Below are 19,939 nucleotides of genomic sequence, written 5' to 3'. Positions count from 1 at the left end.
CAGGCGGGAAGGAGGAGCAAGGGGTGCAGGGCGCGGCTCAGAGGGGGGGGAACCCCTCAAACCCACTGCTTGGGGCCAGCTCCTCAAATACGGGTCCCAGTGTAAGGGAAAGATCAGGGATGTCATAGAAAATCAAATCAAATTAAATTCAAAACATTTTAATCACACCTATTCAAGGCTCCTTCCCCAGACCCCCAAATTGGAACCCCCCCCTCAATTTGATTCTAGTACAGCAGGGGAGGATGCTTGCTTGTGTGCTAGCCCTGCAAGTGGCCCAAAACACGATCAATTGCTGAGTGCAGAACCGGGTCTGAGCCCTGAGCACTGGGGGGAGGGTACCCCAAAATTTGGGGGGTGCGTTTATAAATCTAAACCAATTCCAAGAGGGGCAGAGTCTGAGCTCAGGAAGGTCAGGGAAAGCTTTGTCTGCGCAGTCCAGGTCGTGCAGAGGGATTGGGGTGTCCCTAGGGTGAAGAGGGGCCCCCCCACCCTTGCTCCAAGCCCATTGCCCAACGGCCAGCCTCGCCCCGCCCTGCCCCGGCCTCTTCCGCCCGCCCAGCCCCGCCCTGGCCCAGGCCTCACTGGGTCCCGCAGCCTAGAACCGGCTGGGAGGTCCTGGTCGGAGCCCCAGGCCGTCGGAACCGACTGACCCAGAGCCCCAGAGCCCAGGAGGCCCAGGGCAGCAGAGTGGTGAGTCGGGGGGACTGGCCAGGACTGGCCCACTGCACTGGGCCGGTGTCCAGGGACGCCTGGAGGGGACAGGAGGGCCACCCCAGGTTGGGAACTGCAGCTGGCCCGGTTCTGGGACTCTGATCGTCTCCCCCAGGGCACCCAGGGGACCCAGGCCCAGCCGGACCCTCCCTGGCAGCACCAGGCGGGCCCTGGCTCAGGTCTGAGGTGCCCGGGCCCATGCCCTCCCTCCCCTCCCATCCCTTCTCCTTTCCCTTCCCTGCCAGCTGCGGCCTGCAGAGGCCTGTCTCTCCGGGCGGACCGGTTTGGGCCCCAACAGGCCGGGAAGCACCTCCAGACCCAGCCCTGGGTGCTCGTGGCCGGGGTTGTGCGTGGCCCAGGCCCGGAGTGACCTTGGTGGCCGCCACCCGGCCTTGCTTCCTTCCCTTCCTTACCCCAGACGCCTCCTGGGACCAGGAGTGTCAGGTCAGGGCCATGTCTGGGCCAAGAGCAGCCGGGCTCGAACCCTAGATCAGGATGGGGTCAGGGGACTCCCTTTGCTTTGCTGTCCTGTGCTGTCCCAGCCCTTCTTTCCCTGTCCCTCCAGGGGTGAAGGGAGACCCCCCGCCCCCAGGCTCTGCTGCCTCTGGCTCACCCCTGGACTGACTTAACTAACCAGCTTGCTCTCTTCCACTCGCTTTCTCTCTCCTCTGGGCCTCTGTTTATTTGAAAGCCAAGGGTCAGCCAGTCACCCCGACTTGACTTCCTTTCCTGGCCTTGATCTCCGCCTCTGCACCCCCTTTCCCTGGCCTGCCCCCTGTCCAGGCTTCACATTCCCCACCACACTCCCTCCCTCCCTCCCTCCGGCAACCCTGATGCTTTCTTTATGTCCCTGCGCTGGAATTTCCTGGTCACTTCTCGTCACCGGCCACTGCATGCCAAGTCCACTCACACGCTCCGCTCCGTCTGCCCGGCCCTGGCCAGACTCTGGGAAGGGAACAGAACTCCGCTTGTTTCCTCCGCCGGACTGCGGCCACCACCCACAGCCCCCCACCAGCCAGGCCGCTCAGGGCCTCTGCTGCTCTTGGGGGTTTCCTCTGATTCGTCATTGTTTTCATCACTCCCCTCCCAGCCTCCCTTCGGCCTCGCCAGCAGCCCACTAGACTAGACTATAGTGGCAGTGCCACTGACTTCGCCACTTAGGCCAACTGCCCTCTTGCCAGCTATGTGCTGACTGCCACCAGGCCACGGCTCCTCCCCTAGAAGCTGTCTCAAGGCAGTTTGCAGACACCTCTCAGTTCTTTTTCTTTCTTTTTTGGTTTTGAGCCACACCTGTTGGCACTCAAGGGTTCCTCCTGGCTCTGTGCTCAGAAATCGCTCCTGGCAGGCTCTGGGGACCATATGGGATGCCGGGAATCAAACCTGGGTCCACTGCATGCAAGGCAAATGTCCTACTGCTATTGTTGTGGTTCCAGCCCCCGCCTCTCAGTTCTTAATTCCACTGGTCTCGGGTGTTGTAAAGGCAACTTCCTTATTCATGCTTAAGTCCCTCTCCCTCATGAGATGCCCGGCCTTTTTCTTTGGAGCTTTGGAATTATTCATATTTTGGTTGTTTTTGTTTTGGAGCTGGCAGCACTCAGTACTCTGCACTTGGGGATCAGGGGGCCACATGTGGCGAGAGGGATCAAACCCCGGGTCGGCTGTGGCTGTGTGTGTGTGCAAGCACCCTGCCCACTGTACGGTAGCCTGCCCTGGTTCCCCATATCTTCAGGCCAAGGGGGAAAGTGGTGTGGCAGAGGAAATTCAGATGTAGCTGCTCTGGCTGTCAGTGGTGAAAGGGGAAGGAAGGACTTTTGGGACTTCACTGCCCTGAGAAAGTTCTGTGGTTGTTTGAAGGAGCTTGGCAGGTGGGAAGGGAGGAGGAAAGGAAAATCCTCCAGCTTTAGGGTGGAGGATCTGGCCTGGGGGGTAGGTGGGAAGCAGAAATGAGCATCTCTTCCCTCTTCCACCCCAGCAATGGAGCCGCTTTCCCCTTTCAGCTCGCTTTCCCCTTTCAGCTCGGTTCTTTCCCTTGGAAGGATCCCAGTATGAGGCGTGCGCAGAGCAGGCCCAGTTTCAATCCTTGGTATCCCTTAAGATGCCCAGAGTACCCCAGGAGTAAGTCTTGAGCACTGCCCTGTGCCCCCCCCACCCAAAACCAAACAGGGTGGGACTTGTGAAGGGGCGTGGGGAAGCAGGAAAAAGATTTCTCATGGACACCAGAGATTTGTCTAGCCCGCGTCCAGATGACCTATGCAGCCACACAGGCAGATGTTACCAGCCTGCATGAACTGAACTCACACCCCAGGGCCTCGCCTTGATTAGAGAAAGGGCAGATGACAGGAAGCCGGCAAGGTCGAAGCACGAAAGGTGCCACTAATGACTTCTGGGAGGGACTGCCTGTTTTTCCGAGGGAAGCTAGAGATTTGTGAGGTAGGAGGGTGCTGACTTTCCTGCTCCCCAAGACCTCAGACTTCGAAGGCTTCTCTGGGTCTTAAAATAGAAGTGTTTTGGGGAAGGTAAGAAAAATGGGAGGGGCAGAGCCCAGGACTTGTTTTTGAGAACCTCAAACCACTGTTTCCTCTTCAGAGCTCAGAGCCCCAACAGAGAAAGGACGTGGGGCTCTGGCACTTGTCACTACACTCATTTTTCCTCTGTCCTTTTTTTTTTTTTATTGTTTGTTTGTTTGTTTGTTTTTGGGCTACACCCAGTGATATTCAGGGGTTACTTCTGGCTGTGCGCTCAGAAATCGCTCCTGGCTTGGGGAACCATATGGGACGCCAGAAGATCTAACCTCGGTCAGTCCTAGGTTATCGGGAGTAAGGTAAACGCCCTACTGCTTGCGCCACCGCTCTGGCCTCTTGTCTGACCTTCTATTCCTAAATTCTCAACAGCTCTTTCCTCTCCAACCCCAGCAGTGGCAGCCACTTCACCCTTTCGGTTCTTTCCTTGGGAAGGGTCCCAGTGTGAGTGGTGCAGAGCCATCGTATGAGGGCTTGCACACAGAGGAGACCCACTTTTGATCCCTATTACCCCCTGTAATCCCCAGAGTCCCACAGGATTAAGTCCCGAGCACTGCCCTGTGCCCCCCACCCAAAACAAAACAAGTCTGACTGGGGCCAGAGCGATAGCACAGCGGTAAGGCATTTGATTCCTGGCATCCCATATAGTTCCCCGAGGAATGATTTCTGAGCACAGAGTCAGGAGTAACCCCTGAGCATCCCCAGGTATTGTCCCAAAACTAATCCTTTTTTTTTTTTTTTTGGTTTTTGGGCCACACCTGCGGTGCTCAGGGGTTACTCTTGGCTGTCTGCTCAGAAATAGCTCTTGGCAGGCACAGGGGATCATATGGGACACTGGGATTCGAACCAACCACCTTAGGTCCTGGATCAGCTGATTGCAAGGCAAATGCTGCTGTGCTATCTCTCCGGGCCCCAAAACTAATCCATTAATAAATAAAGAAATAAATTGTTTAAAAAATAAAATTTCAGGGCCCGGAGAGATAGCACAGCGGCGTTTGCCTTGCAAGCAGCCGATCCAGGACCTAAGGTGGTTGGTTCGAATCCCGGCATCCCGTATGGTCCCCCATGCCTGCCAGGAGCTATTTCTGAGCAGATAGCTAGGAGTAACCCCTGAGCACCGCTGGGTGTGGCCCAAAAACCAAAAAATAAAAAAATAAATAAAATTTCAAAATGAGAGTGCCCGAAGCAATAGCACAGTGGTAGGGCATTTGTCTTGCATGCAGCCAACAGACTCCAGTTTGAATCCTGGCATCCCATATGGTCCACTGAGCCTGCCAGGAGCAATTTCTGAGCACAGAGCCTGTAGTAACCCCGAGCGCTGCTAGGTGTGACCCAAAACCCAAAAAAGAACCCCAAAACAGCAAATCTGACTATGAAATTTTCACGTTTGGGGAGATGAGATGGGGATGGGGTTGGTGAAGGACTTGGTCCATAGGGGAGAGTGTGGAGGTGAGACACATGAGGGGGTTCGCTAACTTTTCTATCTCTTTCCCACGTGTTCATGCAGATCTCCAGGCCTGAGGTGGGTCACCCACACACCCCGAGGCCTGCCTCCTTCTGGCCCTTCCTGTGTCTGGGTTTGAGGTACAGCTCTGGATTGCTCAGACCCGAATTCCACTTTCTCACCATCCGATCAACCAAGAGAACCTGGGTGTGAGTACCCCCAGAGCAACCAAGGAGGGGGCATCGGAAGAACCAGAGCTAGAGCCCCCGGGGGCCCTCCAGCGCCAGAGTGAAACTGGAACCATCAGGGAACATGAGTGAATTCTGGCACAAACTAGGATGCTGTGTGGTGGAGAAACCCCAGCCGGTGAGTCCTTGCTCCCTACGGCACCCAGAAATCAGTTACCGGATACTGTGACGAGGGGACACACCTTCTGGGGCCAGAGAGATAGTATAGCCATAGGGCATTTGCCTTACATGCAGCCAATCTAGGACTGACAGCGGTTCAAATCCCAGCATCCCATATGGTCCCCCAAGCCTGCCAGGAGCGATTTCTGAGTGCAGAGCCAGGAGTAAACCCTGAGCATCACCAAGTGTGACCCAAAATAAATAAATAAAAAAAAATGAGACACACCTTTTGTGCCTGTCCTGTCAAAAGGCTCTTCTCGAGCCCCTTCTCTTGGGAAAGGAATGGGGTGCGGTGTTCCTGAGTGGGGTGATGGAAGGAGCAATCGGTCCTGGCTATCCCTGCCTAGTCTTGGCCTTTCTGAGTTGGGAGGAGTGGTGGGCGGAGCTTGATGCCCATCCACTTCCCATTATTTCCTCATGGCACAGGAGGCCCTGAGTGGCCTTTGTCCTCTCTCCCCTCTCTATGTCACTGCTCTTCCTCTCTGGCTGGCCTTCTGTGGGTTGTTCAGCCTTTCCCCCAGCCTTGTGATTTCCCACTCAGAATGTCTTGCTTCCCCTTGGGGCCATCAGTGCTGCCTTTAATGGCCTTTTCCTTTCCTCTGGGCCTGGCAGAAGGGGATTAAACCTAACATTCTCTTTTGTCCGTGCAGAAGAAGAAGAGGAGACGGATCGACCGGACCATGATCGGAGAACCAATGAATTTTGTGCACCTGACGCACATTGGCTCTGGGGAGATGGGGGCTGGAGACGGCCTTGCCATGGTAACTGGGGACAGGGGGCTATCTCTGAGCATGGCTCCTCTTTGGGGAAACGCAAGCAGAGGGCATACCAACATATATTTTGGGGAGCAAGAGTCTAGGATCGGACCACAGAGATAGTCTAGTGGATAGAATGGATGTTTGCCTTGCCTGTGGCTGACCCAGGTTTGGTCCATGAACCATGAACCAGCCAGGAGGGATCCCTTAATGCAGAGCTTGGAGAAAGCTCTGAATATTCCTGGGTATGGCCCCCACCCCCCAAAAAAAAGAAGAAAGAATTTGGGATTCTAGGACTGTGACATAAAGCCTGATCCTAGACTGAAAACTATCATTGCTGGTTTTCTCTGGGTACCTCCAGAACCACAGTTCCCCAAACAAAAATTTTTGTTTTATTATTATCTTCAATTTATTTTATTTTTGTTTGTTTGGTTTTTGGGCCACACCTGTTGATGCTCAGGGGTTACTCCTGGCTAAGCGCTCAGAAATTGCCCCTGGCTTGGGGGGACCATATGAGACGCCGGGGGATCAAACCACGGTGGCAATCTTTCCTTGGCTAGCGCTTGCAAGGCAGACACCTTACCTCTAGCGCCACCTCGCCGGCCCCAATTTTTTTAAAGCAGTTTATTCATTTATTGATTGATTAATTTATTGGGTTTTGGGATACACCCAGCGGCGCTCAGGGGTTCCTCCTGGTTCTGCACTCAGAAATCGCTCCTGGCAAGCTTGGGGGACCATATGGGATGCCAGGAATCAAACTGGGCCTGTCCGGGTTGGCCGCATGCAAGGCAAATGCCTTACCGCTCTGCTATCTCTCTGGCCCCACCCCCAATTTTTTTTTCATCCCCAAATTTTTTAAAAATAAAAACGTGCTTAGAAAGATGTGAGAGGATGGGGCTGGAGAGATAGCATGGAGGTAAGGCATTTGCCTTTCATGCAGAAGGTCATCGGTTTGAATCTCGGCGTCCCATATGGTCCCCCGTGCCTGCCAGGAGCAATTTCTGAGCATGGAGCCAGGAGTATCCCCTGAGCACTGCCGGGTGTGACCTAAAGCCACAAAAAAAGAAAGAGAGAGAGAGAGGAGAGAGAGAGAGAGAGAGAGAGAGAGAGAGAGAGAGAGAGAGAGAGAGAGAGAGAGAGAGAGAGAGAAGAGAGAGGAAGAGAAGAAAGAGAGAAAGAGAGAAAGAAAGAAAGGAGGAAGGAAGGAAGGAAAGAAGGAAGGAAGGAAGGAAGGAAGGAAGGAAGGAAGGAAGGAAGGAAAGAAGGAAGGAAGGAAGGAAGGAAAGAAGTAAGGAAGGAAGGAAAGAAAGAGAAGAAAAAGAAAAGAAAGAAGTGAGAGGAGAGAGAGAGTGGGGAAATCAGTTTTCAAAAGAGGATATGGGTTTAGGGCCAGATACAGTGGGTGAGGTATCTTCCTTGCATGCAGCAGACCTGGATATCCAACATCCCATCGGGTCCCATGAATCCAGGTGTGACTCCAAACTTCAGACATACAAAAGAGAATGTGGGCTTCTCCAGAGTGTTGGAAATAAGCAAGCATAGAAACATGGAGACAAGCAAGATTGATTTCTGTTCAAGGGAGAACATAGGGCATGGGGCTTGAAGAGCAAGCCATAATCTCATAATCTAGGATTTTATATATATATATATATTTTTTTTTTCTTCCCTCCCCTCCTGCCTACTAGTGCCAGGGATGGAATCTAGCTCTTCACACATATGAGATCATATGTTCTACTGCTGAGCTCAGCCCAGAACGTAAAATTCTAGTCCTGGTCAGCGTGTGAGATCTGGCATTTCTCAGTTAGGGCTGGGGCACGCTAGTCATCAACATGTCTTGCACAGGGGAAGCCCCGATATTCTCTCCCAGCTCCCAAGCCCCTCCGTTCCTGGGCCTACTCCCTAGGAAAAAACACTATCAACGCTTTGACGAGTCACACTGTGGTCTGGGCATGTCAGGGCAGGAGAAAGGCGGGGCACCTCTGACATGATTTCTACTCTGTTTGAAACATGGGCTTAGAGGAAGTTCAGGAGTTGCTTCACTAGTGTCAGAAATTCAGTTCAGGGGCCGGAGAGAGAGATAGCACAGCAGTAGGGCCTTTGCCTTGTACCAGCCGACCCAGGACAGACCCGAGTTCGATCCTCGACATCCCATATGGTCCCCTCAACCTGCCAGGAGCGGTTTCTGAGCATAGAGCCAGGAGTAACTCCTGAGTGCTGCTGGGTGTGGCCCCCAAAATCAAAAAATAAAAAAAACAAAGAAACTCAGTTAATCTGAGAATTTTTTGCAAGATTCATCCTAGACCCGTTAAGTCTCTTTCTTCTTCACAATGGTCTATGAGAAGGGACACGGTGAAGGAGGGAGGTTTGTCCCTTGCGGGTTGAACTCCCCAGACAGAGGGTTGGGGGGTCAACTTCTTTGAGACAAGCTCACCATTTGCTCTTTCAGACAGGAGCTGTTCAGGAGCAGATGAGATCCAAGGGGAACCGAGAGAGGCCATGGAGCAATTCTCGGGGCTTATAGCTCCCCCCAGGAATGGTGAGTGTCTGCAGAAACCCTGCCAGCCCCTGGAACCCCTTAAGCCCTTCCTCAGAAACTGGGTCCTAAAAAAAAAAAAAAAAAAAACTGGGTCCTGTGCATGAAGGAAAAGAGAGGGGGAAAATAAAAAGAAAAGAGAGAAGAGAATTAACCTATAGGAGTCAAGGGTTAGTGGAGAAAAAGGAATAGGAATCCTCAAAACCCCTACTGGGAATGGTCTGCATTGAAGAGGTGTCTTCTCCCAAAACCTTGATTTTTAGGGGTGGAGCCATAGTTATCGTAAGGAAGGCTGATCCAGGGTTTGATCTCTGGCATCCCATATGGTTCCAGCCAGGAGTGATCCCTGAGTAAGGCTGGGTATGGCAAAAAACGAAAAAAAATCAAAGCCTGGGGCCGGAGAGAGAGCACAGCAGCGTTTGCCTTGCAAGCAGCCGATCCAGGACCTAAGGTGGTTGGTTCGAATCCCGGCGTCCCATATGGTCCCCCGTGCCTGCCAGGAGCTATTTCTGAGCAGACAGCCAGGAGAAACCCCTGAGCACTGCCGGGTGTGGCCCAAAAACCAAAAAGAAAAAAGAAAAAAATCAGAAAATAATCAAAGCCTGGGGGCCGGAGAGATAGCACAGCGGTAGGACTTTTGCCTTGCACGCAGCCGATCCAGAACAGACAGTGGTTCGACTCCCGACATCCCATATGGTTCCCTGGGCCTGCCAGGAGCTATTCCTGAGTGCAGAGCCAGGAGTAAACCCTGAGTGCCGCCAGGTATGACCCAAAAATGAAAACAAAACAAAACAAAGCCTGGGTTTCTTTGAGGCTCCAATTTTCCATTTCCCCCCCCCAAATTAGGTTCTCCAGTCTCCAGCCTCCATCCTGTCTAGCCCAGAAGATGCTTCTCCCACCGGATTGATTGCTCTTAGGACCGTGACCCCACAACCCTACTTTTTACACTGCCTGATACTGTCTCAAAAGTCTTGGGGGGCTGGACTCCCTTCCCTCCGTCTGGCCGGAGCCCTTCCTGGCGATGGGTTCAAGTCAGCAGGACTGACCGTGTGACTGCTGGCCGGAGGAGTTCGCGAAAGCTCTGGACCCCTGGGATCTGATATAGGAATTTGAGGGGAACCCCGAACAAGTCCCCTTCTCCTGAATGGCGGTCGGGGTGCCATCTGCTTTGGACTCTTTTCCTGGATCTCCTTCCACGGGGTAGGTGGGTGAGATTGACTTTGTGGCAATTCCCCCTTCTTCTCCCTCCTGGAAAAACTCAGGCAGACTGGGGAGCATACCCACCGCCCCATCTCTTTTTTTGTCCACCTCAAATCTTGCTCTTCCATGTTTCTCACCCCAGGCCTTTCTCCAGTCAGGCCGCTTACTCAGTGTTTCTATGGCATTACCAGCTTTCAAAAGCTTTCCTTTATTTTTTTTTTTGTAATTAAACATTTAATTTGAATTCTGTTCATTACCCCTGACCTATTCCTACCTCTCCCTCCCATCACTGCACCCCTGGGATGAATAGTTTTTTCACACAAAGTGAGGTTTAAGAGGTAGATCCACGGGGCTGGAGTGATAGCACAGCGGTAAGGCGTTTGCCTTCCACGCGGCCAATACAGGATGGACCCTGGTTCGCATCTTGGGATCCCATATGGTCCCTCGAGAATGCCAGGAGTGACTTCTGAGAACAGAGCCTGAATGCCGTCGGGTGTGACCCAAAAACCAATAAAATAAAATAAAATAAAATAAAGTAAAATAAAAAATAGGTAGATCCAATCCTAACAACATTCCATGTTCAGTTAACTTCTTAAGGACCGCCAGGCTTCTGTCAGTGAAGGGAGGAGGAGCAGGAGAGAAGCCCAGAAAAGAAAAGAGCCAGAGCAGGGCTTTAGGCCCAAATCCCTGGCAAACGGGAAGGATAGTAGGAAAAGAGGCCGAAGCTGTCAGCTTGAGTTTAGGGATCCTAATATTCTCAGCAGAGACCAGAGAAACCCTCAATTGGTATTTCTCAACATAACTCCTATTGGGCCTGGGGATTTTCCAAGAGGCCACAGATGAAACTTCGAAGGGAATCAGCTGACAGAAAGGCCACAGAAAGGAGATTATCAAGGAGATTCCTGGCCGTGGCCAGGAAAAGTTGAAAAATTCTGACTTAGTGCGCGATTTTTTAGTCCAAGCTCCCCTGACCTTCTGACTGAATCATTCTTTGAGTGGGGATTATCCTATTCATTTTAGTAGAAGTATTTCTGGCCTGTCATAGTAATGCCAACCCAAAATGCCCCAGACATTTCCAAATGTTTGTGAGGGAACAGAATAATCCCTCTCCCCACTTGAATCATTGCTCGCAAGGGCCAAGAGTTTTTTATTTTTTAAGTTTTGGGGCCACACCCAGTGATGCTCAGGGCTGAACCCTAACTGTACCCAGGAATCACTCCTGGCAGCCTCTATCTGGGGTGCCAAAGATGGAATCTAGGTGCATCCTATGCAAGGCAAGTGCCTTAATCCCTGCTGTACTATCTCTCCAGCCACCACCGTGGGGCCACATTCAGCAGTTCTCAGGGTTACTCCTGGCTCTGCGCTCAGAAATTACTCCTGGCAGGCTGGGGGTGGAAATCATCTGGGAAGCTGGGGATCAAACCTGGGTGGGCCTCAAGCCAGGCAAACACCCTACCCGCTATGCTATCGCTTCGGCCCTCTCCAGCCCCTCTTTGAAGTGGTTTTCACCCCCACCTTCTTCCCATCTCCTTATTCATCTTACTCTTGAGCCTCAGTTTTAGATAAACTGGGCCTCTGAGAATGAGGTTCAGTTGGCCTGACATAATCTCCTGGTCTCGCCTGGGTCCTTATCTCTCATTTCTGTTATGGTGATGCACTCAGCGGTTCTGGCCTTGCTCTTAGCAGAAGGAAGGAGCTCAGGGGGAGTGGAGGCTGGATGGGGTTGGGGGTGGAGAGGAGGAGGAGAGCAGAGAAAAGCAATGGAGTTCAGGAGATCCTCTCTGCCCCCATACACCCACCTCAAGATCTGTTCTGCACCCTCGTTTGGAACCACACAGAGGTGAGACTCAGGGAGTTTTGTCTGAAGACCAGTGACTACCACGGTGGCCCGCCTGGCGCTAGAGTCTGGCGGGAGTGGAGGCACCAGGTCGTTCAGCATTTTCAGTGTTCTCAGGTGTCCTTTGTTCTGGTCCCTGCCTGGCAGAACAGATGAAAGAGTTCCATGATGATCCCTGGCTCCATCGTAGAGAAACCTAGTCGGATGGGACCACACTCAGAAAGGCAGGAAACGGGACTCATGCTTTGACTCCTGCTGTCCATTCGCTTTACCACATCTACATTTTTTTTTAATTATTTCCCATTTCAGTGCATTTACTGTGATTTTTTTTCCTTCCCAAGGTTGATATAAGAGGGTCAGAGACATTCCCATGTACTCTCAGATCTGGTCAAACTGGCCGCCCTGAAAGCAGCTCAGGGGGTTCTGGCATAGAAGATAGACCTCTCATCTTGCCCGTAAGCCCCAGCGTTGGTGCCCCCCAGAATTCCAAAGAGAGGGGAAAAGCCTGAGGTTGCAGGTTAGAGAATGAGATGAGGCAGGTGGGGAAACTCTTGGGACTTCAACTCCCCCTGGTCTTCTGCCTCACATCTCTTCTCGGGACTCAATCTCTGGTGCTCTCACCTCCAGCTCTGGGCGTCTCATGTCTATGCTGCCATTACTAAACAGAGCGATGGGAATGGCTCTGAAGTATAATTTATATTAAAAACTTGTTGGACTTTTCAGTACATTTTTGCAAATAAAAATTGTTCGCAAACTTGTCAGTCATCATTTAGGTGTGTGTTGGCTGATTGGGGTTGAAGAAGGGAATTCTGAGAAACTGACTGATGGGGTTTCTTTTGTTTATTTTGGGGAGCTACATCCGGTGGTGCTCAAGGGTTATTCCTGGCTCTTAGCTCAGGAATCACTCCTGGCAGGCTCAAGGGAACAGGTAGGATGCTGGGAGTCGAATCCTTGGCTGTGTGCAAGGCAAACACCCTACCAGCTGTACTATCGCTTTACTTCCTGGCTGGTGGATTTTATCACCAACACTTGGCCTTCCTGAGAAAGGTCTCAGCATGGTGGAGACCAGGAGATTAACATCAGCTTGTGGATCCTTGCTTTCTGAGTTGTTTTTCTTGGCATTTAGCTAAGATCTTGTTGGGGAGAAAAAGTCATTGTGGCGGGGCTGGAGAGAGAGAAGATAAGTGCTCGCCTTGTACATGGCTGACCTGGGTCCCTCCCAGGCATCCTGTACCATCCCTAGGCCCATCAGGTGTGATTCCTGAGTACTGAGCTAGGAGTACGTCATTGGTACATGTGACAAAAAACATTATTGTTGGAGTCAAGAGATGTACAATGAATAAGGAATGTGCCTGGAATGTGGCCATTCCCAGTTTTATTCCTAGCAACGCACTCAACACCACGAGGCAACCCTGAGTGAGCCTTGGCCAGTGGCCCTAACTCTGCACCCAAAAAAGAAAGTTACTTATTGGGCCAGGAGTGACATGACAGTACCACCAAGGATAGCCCCCAGTATCCCATGTAAGTCCCCCAAACCCTTCCAAGTAGTTACCCTTAGTGCAGAGCCATGAATAAGGCTTCAGTACAGTCAGTGTACCTCCCCTCAAAAAATATTGTTTAGTAATAAAAATAAAAGTGAAGATCGTAACATTATTTTTTTTTATTTGGTTTTTGGGCCAAGCCCTGTGTTGCTCAGGGATTACTCCTAGCTATGCACTCAGAAATGGCTCCTGGCTTGGGGGACCATATGGGATGATGGGGATCGAACCCAGGTCTGTCCTGGGTCAGCCACGTGCAGGCAATCACCCTACCACTGCGCCATCACTCCAATCCCAACATCAATATTTTTCCCTGGGGAATGGGGAGAGGGACCAATATAGATGCTTGCCCTACAGTTTTACGACTTCAGAGAGTTTACCGTCTCTCTTCAGTTAATTATAAAAAGACACAGACCAAACAATGCATTTTCTCGTTTTGTTTTTCTGTACAAAAAATATATCCAATGGGTGCAGAGATTAAAAGGAGAGAGGCTGAGATGCTGGCACCTCCTCTTGCGGTGAACTGGTTATTACCTCCGGTTTCTGTCTATCTGGGTAAGGAAAACAAAAATAAGAGAAGTGGAAATAAATATTGATAACCACATTGATATTCTTTGCCCTTCCTTGCTTTCTCTCCCTCTTCCCATCCACAGTCTCTCAAGTCTTCAGCACGACCCTACTCGTGTTTTATTTTGATGTCAAATGATGGTTATTGGGCCAAGCAAAAAGACAAAGACAAATGAGCAGAATGGCCAAGTTCACATTTTATTAACACCCCCCAAAAAAAGGGTCCTGTTATCCTATCAATACTTCAGGAGGTCCATCAGAACTTCTGGTAGTAGCACTTTGGGTAAAGAGGAGGATGGTCTTGCTTTGAGAATTCTTGGGTTGTGGGCCCTAAACTCAGAGGGGTGGTTCTAGGTGGTTCTAGGGTAGTTGAACGTGAGTGCTGGGTCAGGAATACAGGTATCTTGTTAGGAAGAGAAGGTAGGGTGTTTGCCTTGCATGCAAAGAACCCAGGTCCTGGGTCCCTGGCACCATTTTTGGTCCTCTGAGCCCAGCCAGGATTGATCCCTGAACACCGACAGGTGTAGCCCCAAAACAAAAGAGCATGAGTGCTATTGTCAAGTCAACCTGAGTAAGTCCTCCTGTGACTCACATACTGGCTTTGTAAACCTCATTTTCTTCACCTGTAATGCAGGTGGTTGGTAGGACTGATCCAGTAAACTGCATACACTTAAGTACTTACACGCTGTGACTGTTAAACTCATAAATATTTTTTTTGTGTGGTTTTTGGGTCACACCCAGCAGCGCTCAGGGGTTATTCCTGGCTCCAGGCTCAGAAATTGCTCCTGGGGGACCATATGGGGTGCCGGGATTCGAACCGATGACCTCCAGCATGAAAGGCAAACGCCTTACCTCCATGCTATCTCTCCGGCCCCTAAACTCATAAATATTAACAGCCGAAAGCTGTTGCCAATCCATTCATTGGCACATTAAGAATTTGGGAGAGAAACCTGGTGGGTCTTCAGGGCCACGCCTGGTTAATCGGGCCCTGGGGGGAGGGGGGGAGAAATCCCACCCTATGCATCCCGTGTATTGTGTGTAACAACCCCAAATTGTTTCAAGATACATAAAATGGACACGTATTTCTTTAGAATATTTTTTTTCTCTGACAGCTATAATTCTTTTTTTTTTTTTGTGTGTGTGTGTGTGTTTTTTTTTTTTTTTTTTTTTTTTTTTTGGGTCACATCCGGCAGTGCTCAGGGGTTACTCCTGGCTTCATGCTCAGAAATTGCTCCTGGCAGGCACGGGAGACCATATGGGACGCCGGGATTCGAACCGATGACCTTCTGCATGAAAGGCAAACGCCTTACCTCCATGCTATCTCTCCGGCCCCGACAGCTATAATTCTTACTAAATGTTGTCTTATATAGTGACGATTCTAACCGCTTTTCATCTTCTCTTTTTGAGCTGTTTAACAAGGAATCTTAGAGAAAGAGTCCCCCAGATTAATGCTTATGATTGAACCATAATTGTTCTTATCACCCCCTTATGGGCCAAGAACACCACGTGGCATTGCTCCTTTTTTGCATAGGCACATTAAAATGGGAAAATACTATACATATAAATAAGATCCTATCTAATAGAGATTGGTACAGACAAATCTTATAGTGCAAAGGGACCTTACACCCTGAACATTGACATAACAACCTGGCACAGACCTCAGAAGAAAGGGCATTTCCCTGAACCAGGGAAGCCATCCACAAAACATCCAGGCTGGTCTATAGCATCACCTGGAAGCAATCCTCTACCAAGGAAGACTCTACACGGCTCAGACATTGTCCTGCTCAAAAGAGACTTCCATTAACACTGAGAAGACTTAACAACAACAACGATTTGCTTACAGGACAGGGCTCCCTGCATTGCCCTTTGATTGTAAGGTGAAACCAGAGGACGCTCCACATCCTGACTTCAATGTTGGATATACAGATTCCAGGATCTTAAATACAGAAGCTTGATACCAACAACAGAGACTGTGTGAAAAATATAAGTGTGTTGGCACTACAGACAATGTCTTGGATTGGACGATCTAGCTTGCCTGGAGCCTAGAGTTGGTCTTGTGCCAGGAACCTTCAGGGGTCGGGTCTTTTTGTATTTAGGCCAAGGTTATTTCTTTCCATGTCCCTCATATTTTGGTGGGCCTATGCAAACAACAATTGCCACTCTAACACCATTTTTGCTGTGCTCCTTTGACTCTAATCCTTAAAAAGAACCCAGTTAAGATTTGAGGTTAACTTAAGCTAATATACATGAATATGGAAATGTAAAAAAAATGCTATGCCTGTAATGTTTAAGGAGTTATGTAAGTTTTATGGCTTTAGATTGCCTTGTGTGCTGTTAAGAAATATTATAGTGTGTTACAATCTTAATGTTCTTTGGATGAAATTTCAAAGTTGGGATATCAGCAAGGGGACTTCTGAGAATTATGTTATGTATTGTCCTTCCACTATAACTTTACCTTGTCCTCTTTCTTTGCATCCTTGTTCTCATAATTAAAAATAAAAAAAAATAAAAAAAAAAAAAAAGAATTTGGGAGAGGAAGCATAGTGCTTCAAAACACAGCTAATTTGTGGAGAGCTTTATCTATGATAAAACTCGACAAAAAAAAAAATTGGGAGAATGGGGCCGGAGAAAATAGCGTGGAAGTAGGATGTTTGCCTTGCATGCAGAAGGACGGTGGTTCAAATCTCAGCATCCCATATAGTCCCCTGAGTCTGCCAGGAGTGATTTCTGAGCCTACATAGAGCCAGGAGGAACCCCTGAGTGCGGCAGGGTGTTACCCAAAAAAAAAGAAAAAAGAATTTGGAGAGGGCCAGAGTACAACAGGCAGACAGGGTGTTTGCCTTACATGTAGCTGACCCAAGTTTAATCCCCAGAATCTCATGATCCTCCCAAGCACTGCCAGGTGTGGTGCCCCCCAAAAATGAAGTTCGTAGCGTAAGTTGGGTCACATGTGGTAGTACCTATTGCTATCTCTACAGCACCCAAAAATAATTTCTCTTTTCTCTTTTTCTTTTTTTTGGCCATACCCGGTGACGCTCAGGGGTTCCTCCTGGCTATGTGCTCAGAAATTGCTCCTGGCTTGGGGGACCCTATGGGACGCTGGGGGAATCAAACCGGCGATCCATCCTAGGTTAGTGCATGCAAGGCAAATTCCCTACTGCTTGCGCTGCTGCTCCAGCCCCCCCCCCAAATTTTTTTGGGTCACACACCCGGCTGTGCTCAGGGGTTCCTCCTGGCTCTGCACTCAGAAATCGCTCCTGGCAGGCTCTGGGGACCATATGGGATGCTGGATTCGAACCACCATCCTTCTGCATGCAAGGCAAACACCCCACCTCCATGCTATCTCTCTGGCCCCCCCAAAATAATTTCTTATAGGGAATTTCTTAGAGTGATAGCACAAGACATTTGCCTTGCACATGGCTGACCAGGTTCAAACCCTACCCTATCATCTCATATAGTCCCCCAAACCTGCCAGGAGTAATTTCTTTCTTATTTTTTTTTTAAGGAGTAATTTCTGAGTTCAGAGCCAGGAGTAACCCCTGAGCACCACTGGGTGTGACCCCAAACCAAAAATAAGATTCTTATATATCTATTAACCTATAGTTTGTCCAATAACCAACCAGCAGTTGCTCTGGAAGTAATAATAGGTGGGATCAACGAGCTCATGAATGGACGGCACGTCTCAGTACCAAACACATCAGAGCTGCAAGTGAGGCCACAGGCTTTGCTTCCCTAGAAAGATCCAGAGTGGAGACACTTACTGGCTGCATCTGCGTGAACACCGAAGACAGGCTATTCCAGATGTCCTCCAGCCCAATCCTGACCCGCTTCCAGAACACCAGAGCCGAACCCTTTCTGGGCCTGAAGAGGGGTGGGGTTCTGGGCCGAGGGGTGGGCTTGGTGGTGGGCTTGCTGGTGGGCTTGCTGGTGGGTCTGGGCTTGCTGGTGGAGCTGGCAGGGGGATAGTCACTGTCGTCCAGGGGACATTCCTCCCGCTGCCTGTCGCAGGAACACTGGCGGTAGGTGCAAGGCTTGTGCTCTGTGCGAAGCTGGTTCAGGGCCCCCACCCGGAGGCGGCCGGACAGGCCTTGCAGCTTGCCAGCCCGGGAGCGGGTCATGGTGCCAGCCTTGCAGTGGCAGTGCCAAGGGCCCCAGGGCAGCAGCACCAGCCTGAGGTCCTCGGGGGGCGGCATGTGGATGGGTGGGGGTGACCTCCAGCGCTCTGGGGTGGACCCGTAGGTGGTCCATCTGTTCAGGGTGGTCAGTGTGCTCTCGGTGCCCTCCGTGTTCTCCGAGTAGGGCTCGTCCACCGAGGAGGAGGAGGCCGTGGAGATGCTGGACGTGCCAGGGCTGTCCTGGGTCTTGTCTGTCGTGGTCATCCTGATCTCAGGCTCCTGGACATTGGAGGGGAAGGCGGGGCTGGGCCCTGCGGTGCTGGACATGTCCTCCTCGGCCTCTGTGGTCTTCCTGGTGTTGACCACCACGCTGCCCTCCTCCAGGGTGTCGTCCTCGTCCTCGTCTGGGATGGTGCGGATCAGGCCTGTCGCCGTGGAGGCCAGGAGCTCGGCTGTGGCTGGGCCCACCCTCTGGTCTGCCACCACCATGAGGTCGTCCTCCTCGCCCTCCTCCACCGTCGTGTCCCTCCGGGCCGGGCTGGTGCTGCGGCTCAGCTGGGAGCTGTAGGTGCGGGCTGGGCTGCGGGAACTGGGCCTTGGGGTGGACACAGCCGCGTGCTCCTCGGTCCCCACCGCCCCAGCGCCCAGATCCAGCAGCAGCAGGGCCCAGAACAAGGCCCAGGTTGGGGCGGCGGGGACCATGGGGGTGCCTAGGCCAGGCCTGGCAACCGGCTCTGCGGGGGGTCGTTACAAGTGCACGCGGGCAGTCTGCACGCGCCAGCCCTGCAGGACCGCCCACCCAGCCAGCAGAACCTCTGGCCCAGAAGGGAGAACTTGGGGGTGGGGTGGGGGAAGGGATGGGGAGGGGTTGGGGCATAAGATGGGGGGATGAGATGGCATGGCATGGCATAGCATAGGATAGGATGATGGCTGGGATGGGATGGGGGTGGGATGGGAGATGGGGGGTGGGTTGGGGGTGAGGGATGGGATGGGGGATGCGATAGGGAATAGGAAATGGGATGGGGTGGCATGAGATGGTTGAGATGGCATGAGATGGGTTGGGATGACAATGAGTTGGGATGGCATGGGAGATGGGGGAAGGTGTGGGGATGGGATGCCATGGGATAGGATGGGATGGAAAGGAATGGATGGCATGACATGGAATGGATGTTGGAATGATTGAGATGGGATGAGATCAGATGGGGGATGGGGGATGGGAAATGGAACGGGATGGCATGAGGGATGTGATTGGGATGGCCTGGGGGCTGGGATGGGATGCCATGAGATGGCATGGCATGGATGGCAGGGAAAGGGGGCTCAAGGCAGGACCTGGAGGGAGGCAGTTTATTCCCCCTGTCCAGAGATTGATAGCTCAAAAGATAGGTTTGGAAAAGCAAAAGGTATGCAGGATGAGGGGACCATGGCTTTTGCAAAGAGTTGGGGTGATGGGACCTAAGCGATAGTATAGCAGAGAGGGCATCTGGGTTCGATCCCTGGCACCACATATGGCTCCCGAGGAGCCCATCAGGTGTGATTCTGAAGCACAGAATCAGGAATAAGCCCTGAGCACCCCAGGGTGTGGGCCCCAAAACCAAAATCCCCATAACTAAAGGGGATGGGAGCAGAGATCCCAGAGAGGTTAAGGTTCTTGCCTTGGGCTGGGAAGATAGCACAGCAGTAGGGTGTTTGCCTGGCACTTGGCTGACCCAGGAGGGACCCAGTTCGATTCCTGGCATCCCATATGGTCCCCGAGCCTGCCAGGGGCAATTTCTGAGTGCAGAGCCAAGAGTAACCCCTGAGCACCACCGGGTGTGTCCCCCCCCCCAAGAAAACCAACAAAAATAAAAGATTCTTGCCTTGTATGCAAGGTTATCTAGTATCAGGTTATCTGGTACCACATATGGCTGGCTCTCCCTCATCCCCATCACCTCATCCCCAGTACCAGCAAGGTCACTTTCAATTACTGAGCCAGGAGTAGACCCCGAGTACTTCATGTGTGGGCCCCACCTGCCACCTGCCACCCTACCCTCACCACCACCCCTGTCTTTTTTTTTTTTTTTTTTTGGTTTTTGTGTCACACCCGGCAGTGCTCAGGGGTTATTCCTGGCTCCATGCTCAGAAATTGCTCCTGGCAGGCACGGGGGACCATATGGGACACCGGGATTCAAACCGATGACCTTCTGCATGAAAGGCAAATGCCTTACCTCCATGCTATCTCTCCGGCCCCACCACCCCTGTCTTGACCACACACACACACACACACACACACACACACACACACACACACACACACAGCTAGAGAGCTAAGTCCTG

The 19,939-nt window shown here is 51.4% G+C and overlaps 2 protein-coding genes across 2 annotated transcripts; one reads left to right on the top strand and one right to left on the bottom strand.

Moving 5' to 3' along the window:
• The first annotated feature begins 4,742 nt into the window (after nucleotides 1-4,742).
• On the top strand, nucleotides 4,743-8,368 carry CDC42SE1 (CDC42 small effector 1). Its single transcript, XM_049765967.1, has 3 exons — nucleotides 4,743-5,040; nucleotides 5,732-5,842; nucleotides 8,283-8,368. Exons 1-3 carry the CDS (start codon nucleotides 4,987-4,989, stop codon nucleotides 8,355-8,357), a joined length of 240 nt encoding a protein of 79 aa, XP_049621924.1. The 5' UTR covers nucleotides 4,743-4,986; the 3' UTR covers nucleotides 8,358-8,368.
• A 5,106-nt stretch (nucleotides 8,369-13,474) lies between these two features.
• On the bottom strand, nucleotides 13,475-18,328 carry C19H1orf56 (chromosome 19 C1orf56 homolog). Its single transcript, XM_049765994.1, has 2 exons — nucleotides 17,273-18,328; nucleotides 13,475-13,495 (listed from the first exon to the last, which is right to left on the bottom strand). Exons 1-2 carry the CDS (start codon nucleotides 18,326-18,328, stop codon nucleotides 13,475-13,477), a joined length of 1,077 nt encoding a protein of 358 aa, XP_049621951.1.
• Between the last annotated feature and the right edge of the window lie 1,611 nt (nucleotides 18,329-19,939).

The sequence above is a fragment of the Suncus etruscus genome, chromosome 19 (assembly GCF_024139225.1).
Source record: "Suncus etruscus isolate mSunEtr1 chromosome 19, mSunEtr1.pri.cur, whole genome shotgun sequence".
NCBI classification, from domain to species: Eukaryota; Metazoa; Chordata; class Mammalia; order Eulipotyphla; family Soricidae; genus Suncus; species Suncus etruscus.
Note: the sequence above shows the minus strand (reverse complement) of the source record. Positions and strands in the feature narration are given on the sequence as shown.

Bases quoted from the DNA above. Each gene is read 5' to 3' on its own strand.
- CDC42SE1 (XM_049765967.1), top strand. From the start codon at position 4,987: ATGAGTGAATTCTGGCACAAACTAGGATGCTGTGTGGTGGAGAAACCC. The intron at 5,041-5,731 runs GTGAGTCCTTGC...TTGTCCGTGCAG, and splicing joins TGGTGGAGAAACCCCAGCCG to AAGAAGAAGAGGAGACGGAT. The intron at 5,843-8,282 runs GTAACTGGGGAC...TTGCTCTTTCAG, and splicing joins CTGGAGACGGCCTTGCCATG to ACAGGAGCTGTTCAGGAGCA.
- C19H1orf56 (XM_049765994.1), bottom strand. From the start codon at position 18,328: ATGGTCCCCGCCGCCCCAACCTGGGCCTTGTTCTGGGCCCTGCTGCTG. The intron at 13,496-17,272 runs GTAAGTGTCTCC...TTCCTTACCCAG, and splicing joins TGTTCACGCAGATGCAGCCA to ATAGACAGAAACCGGAGGTA.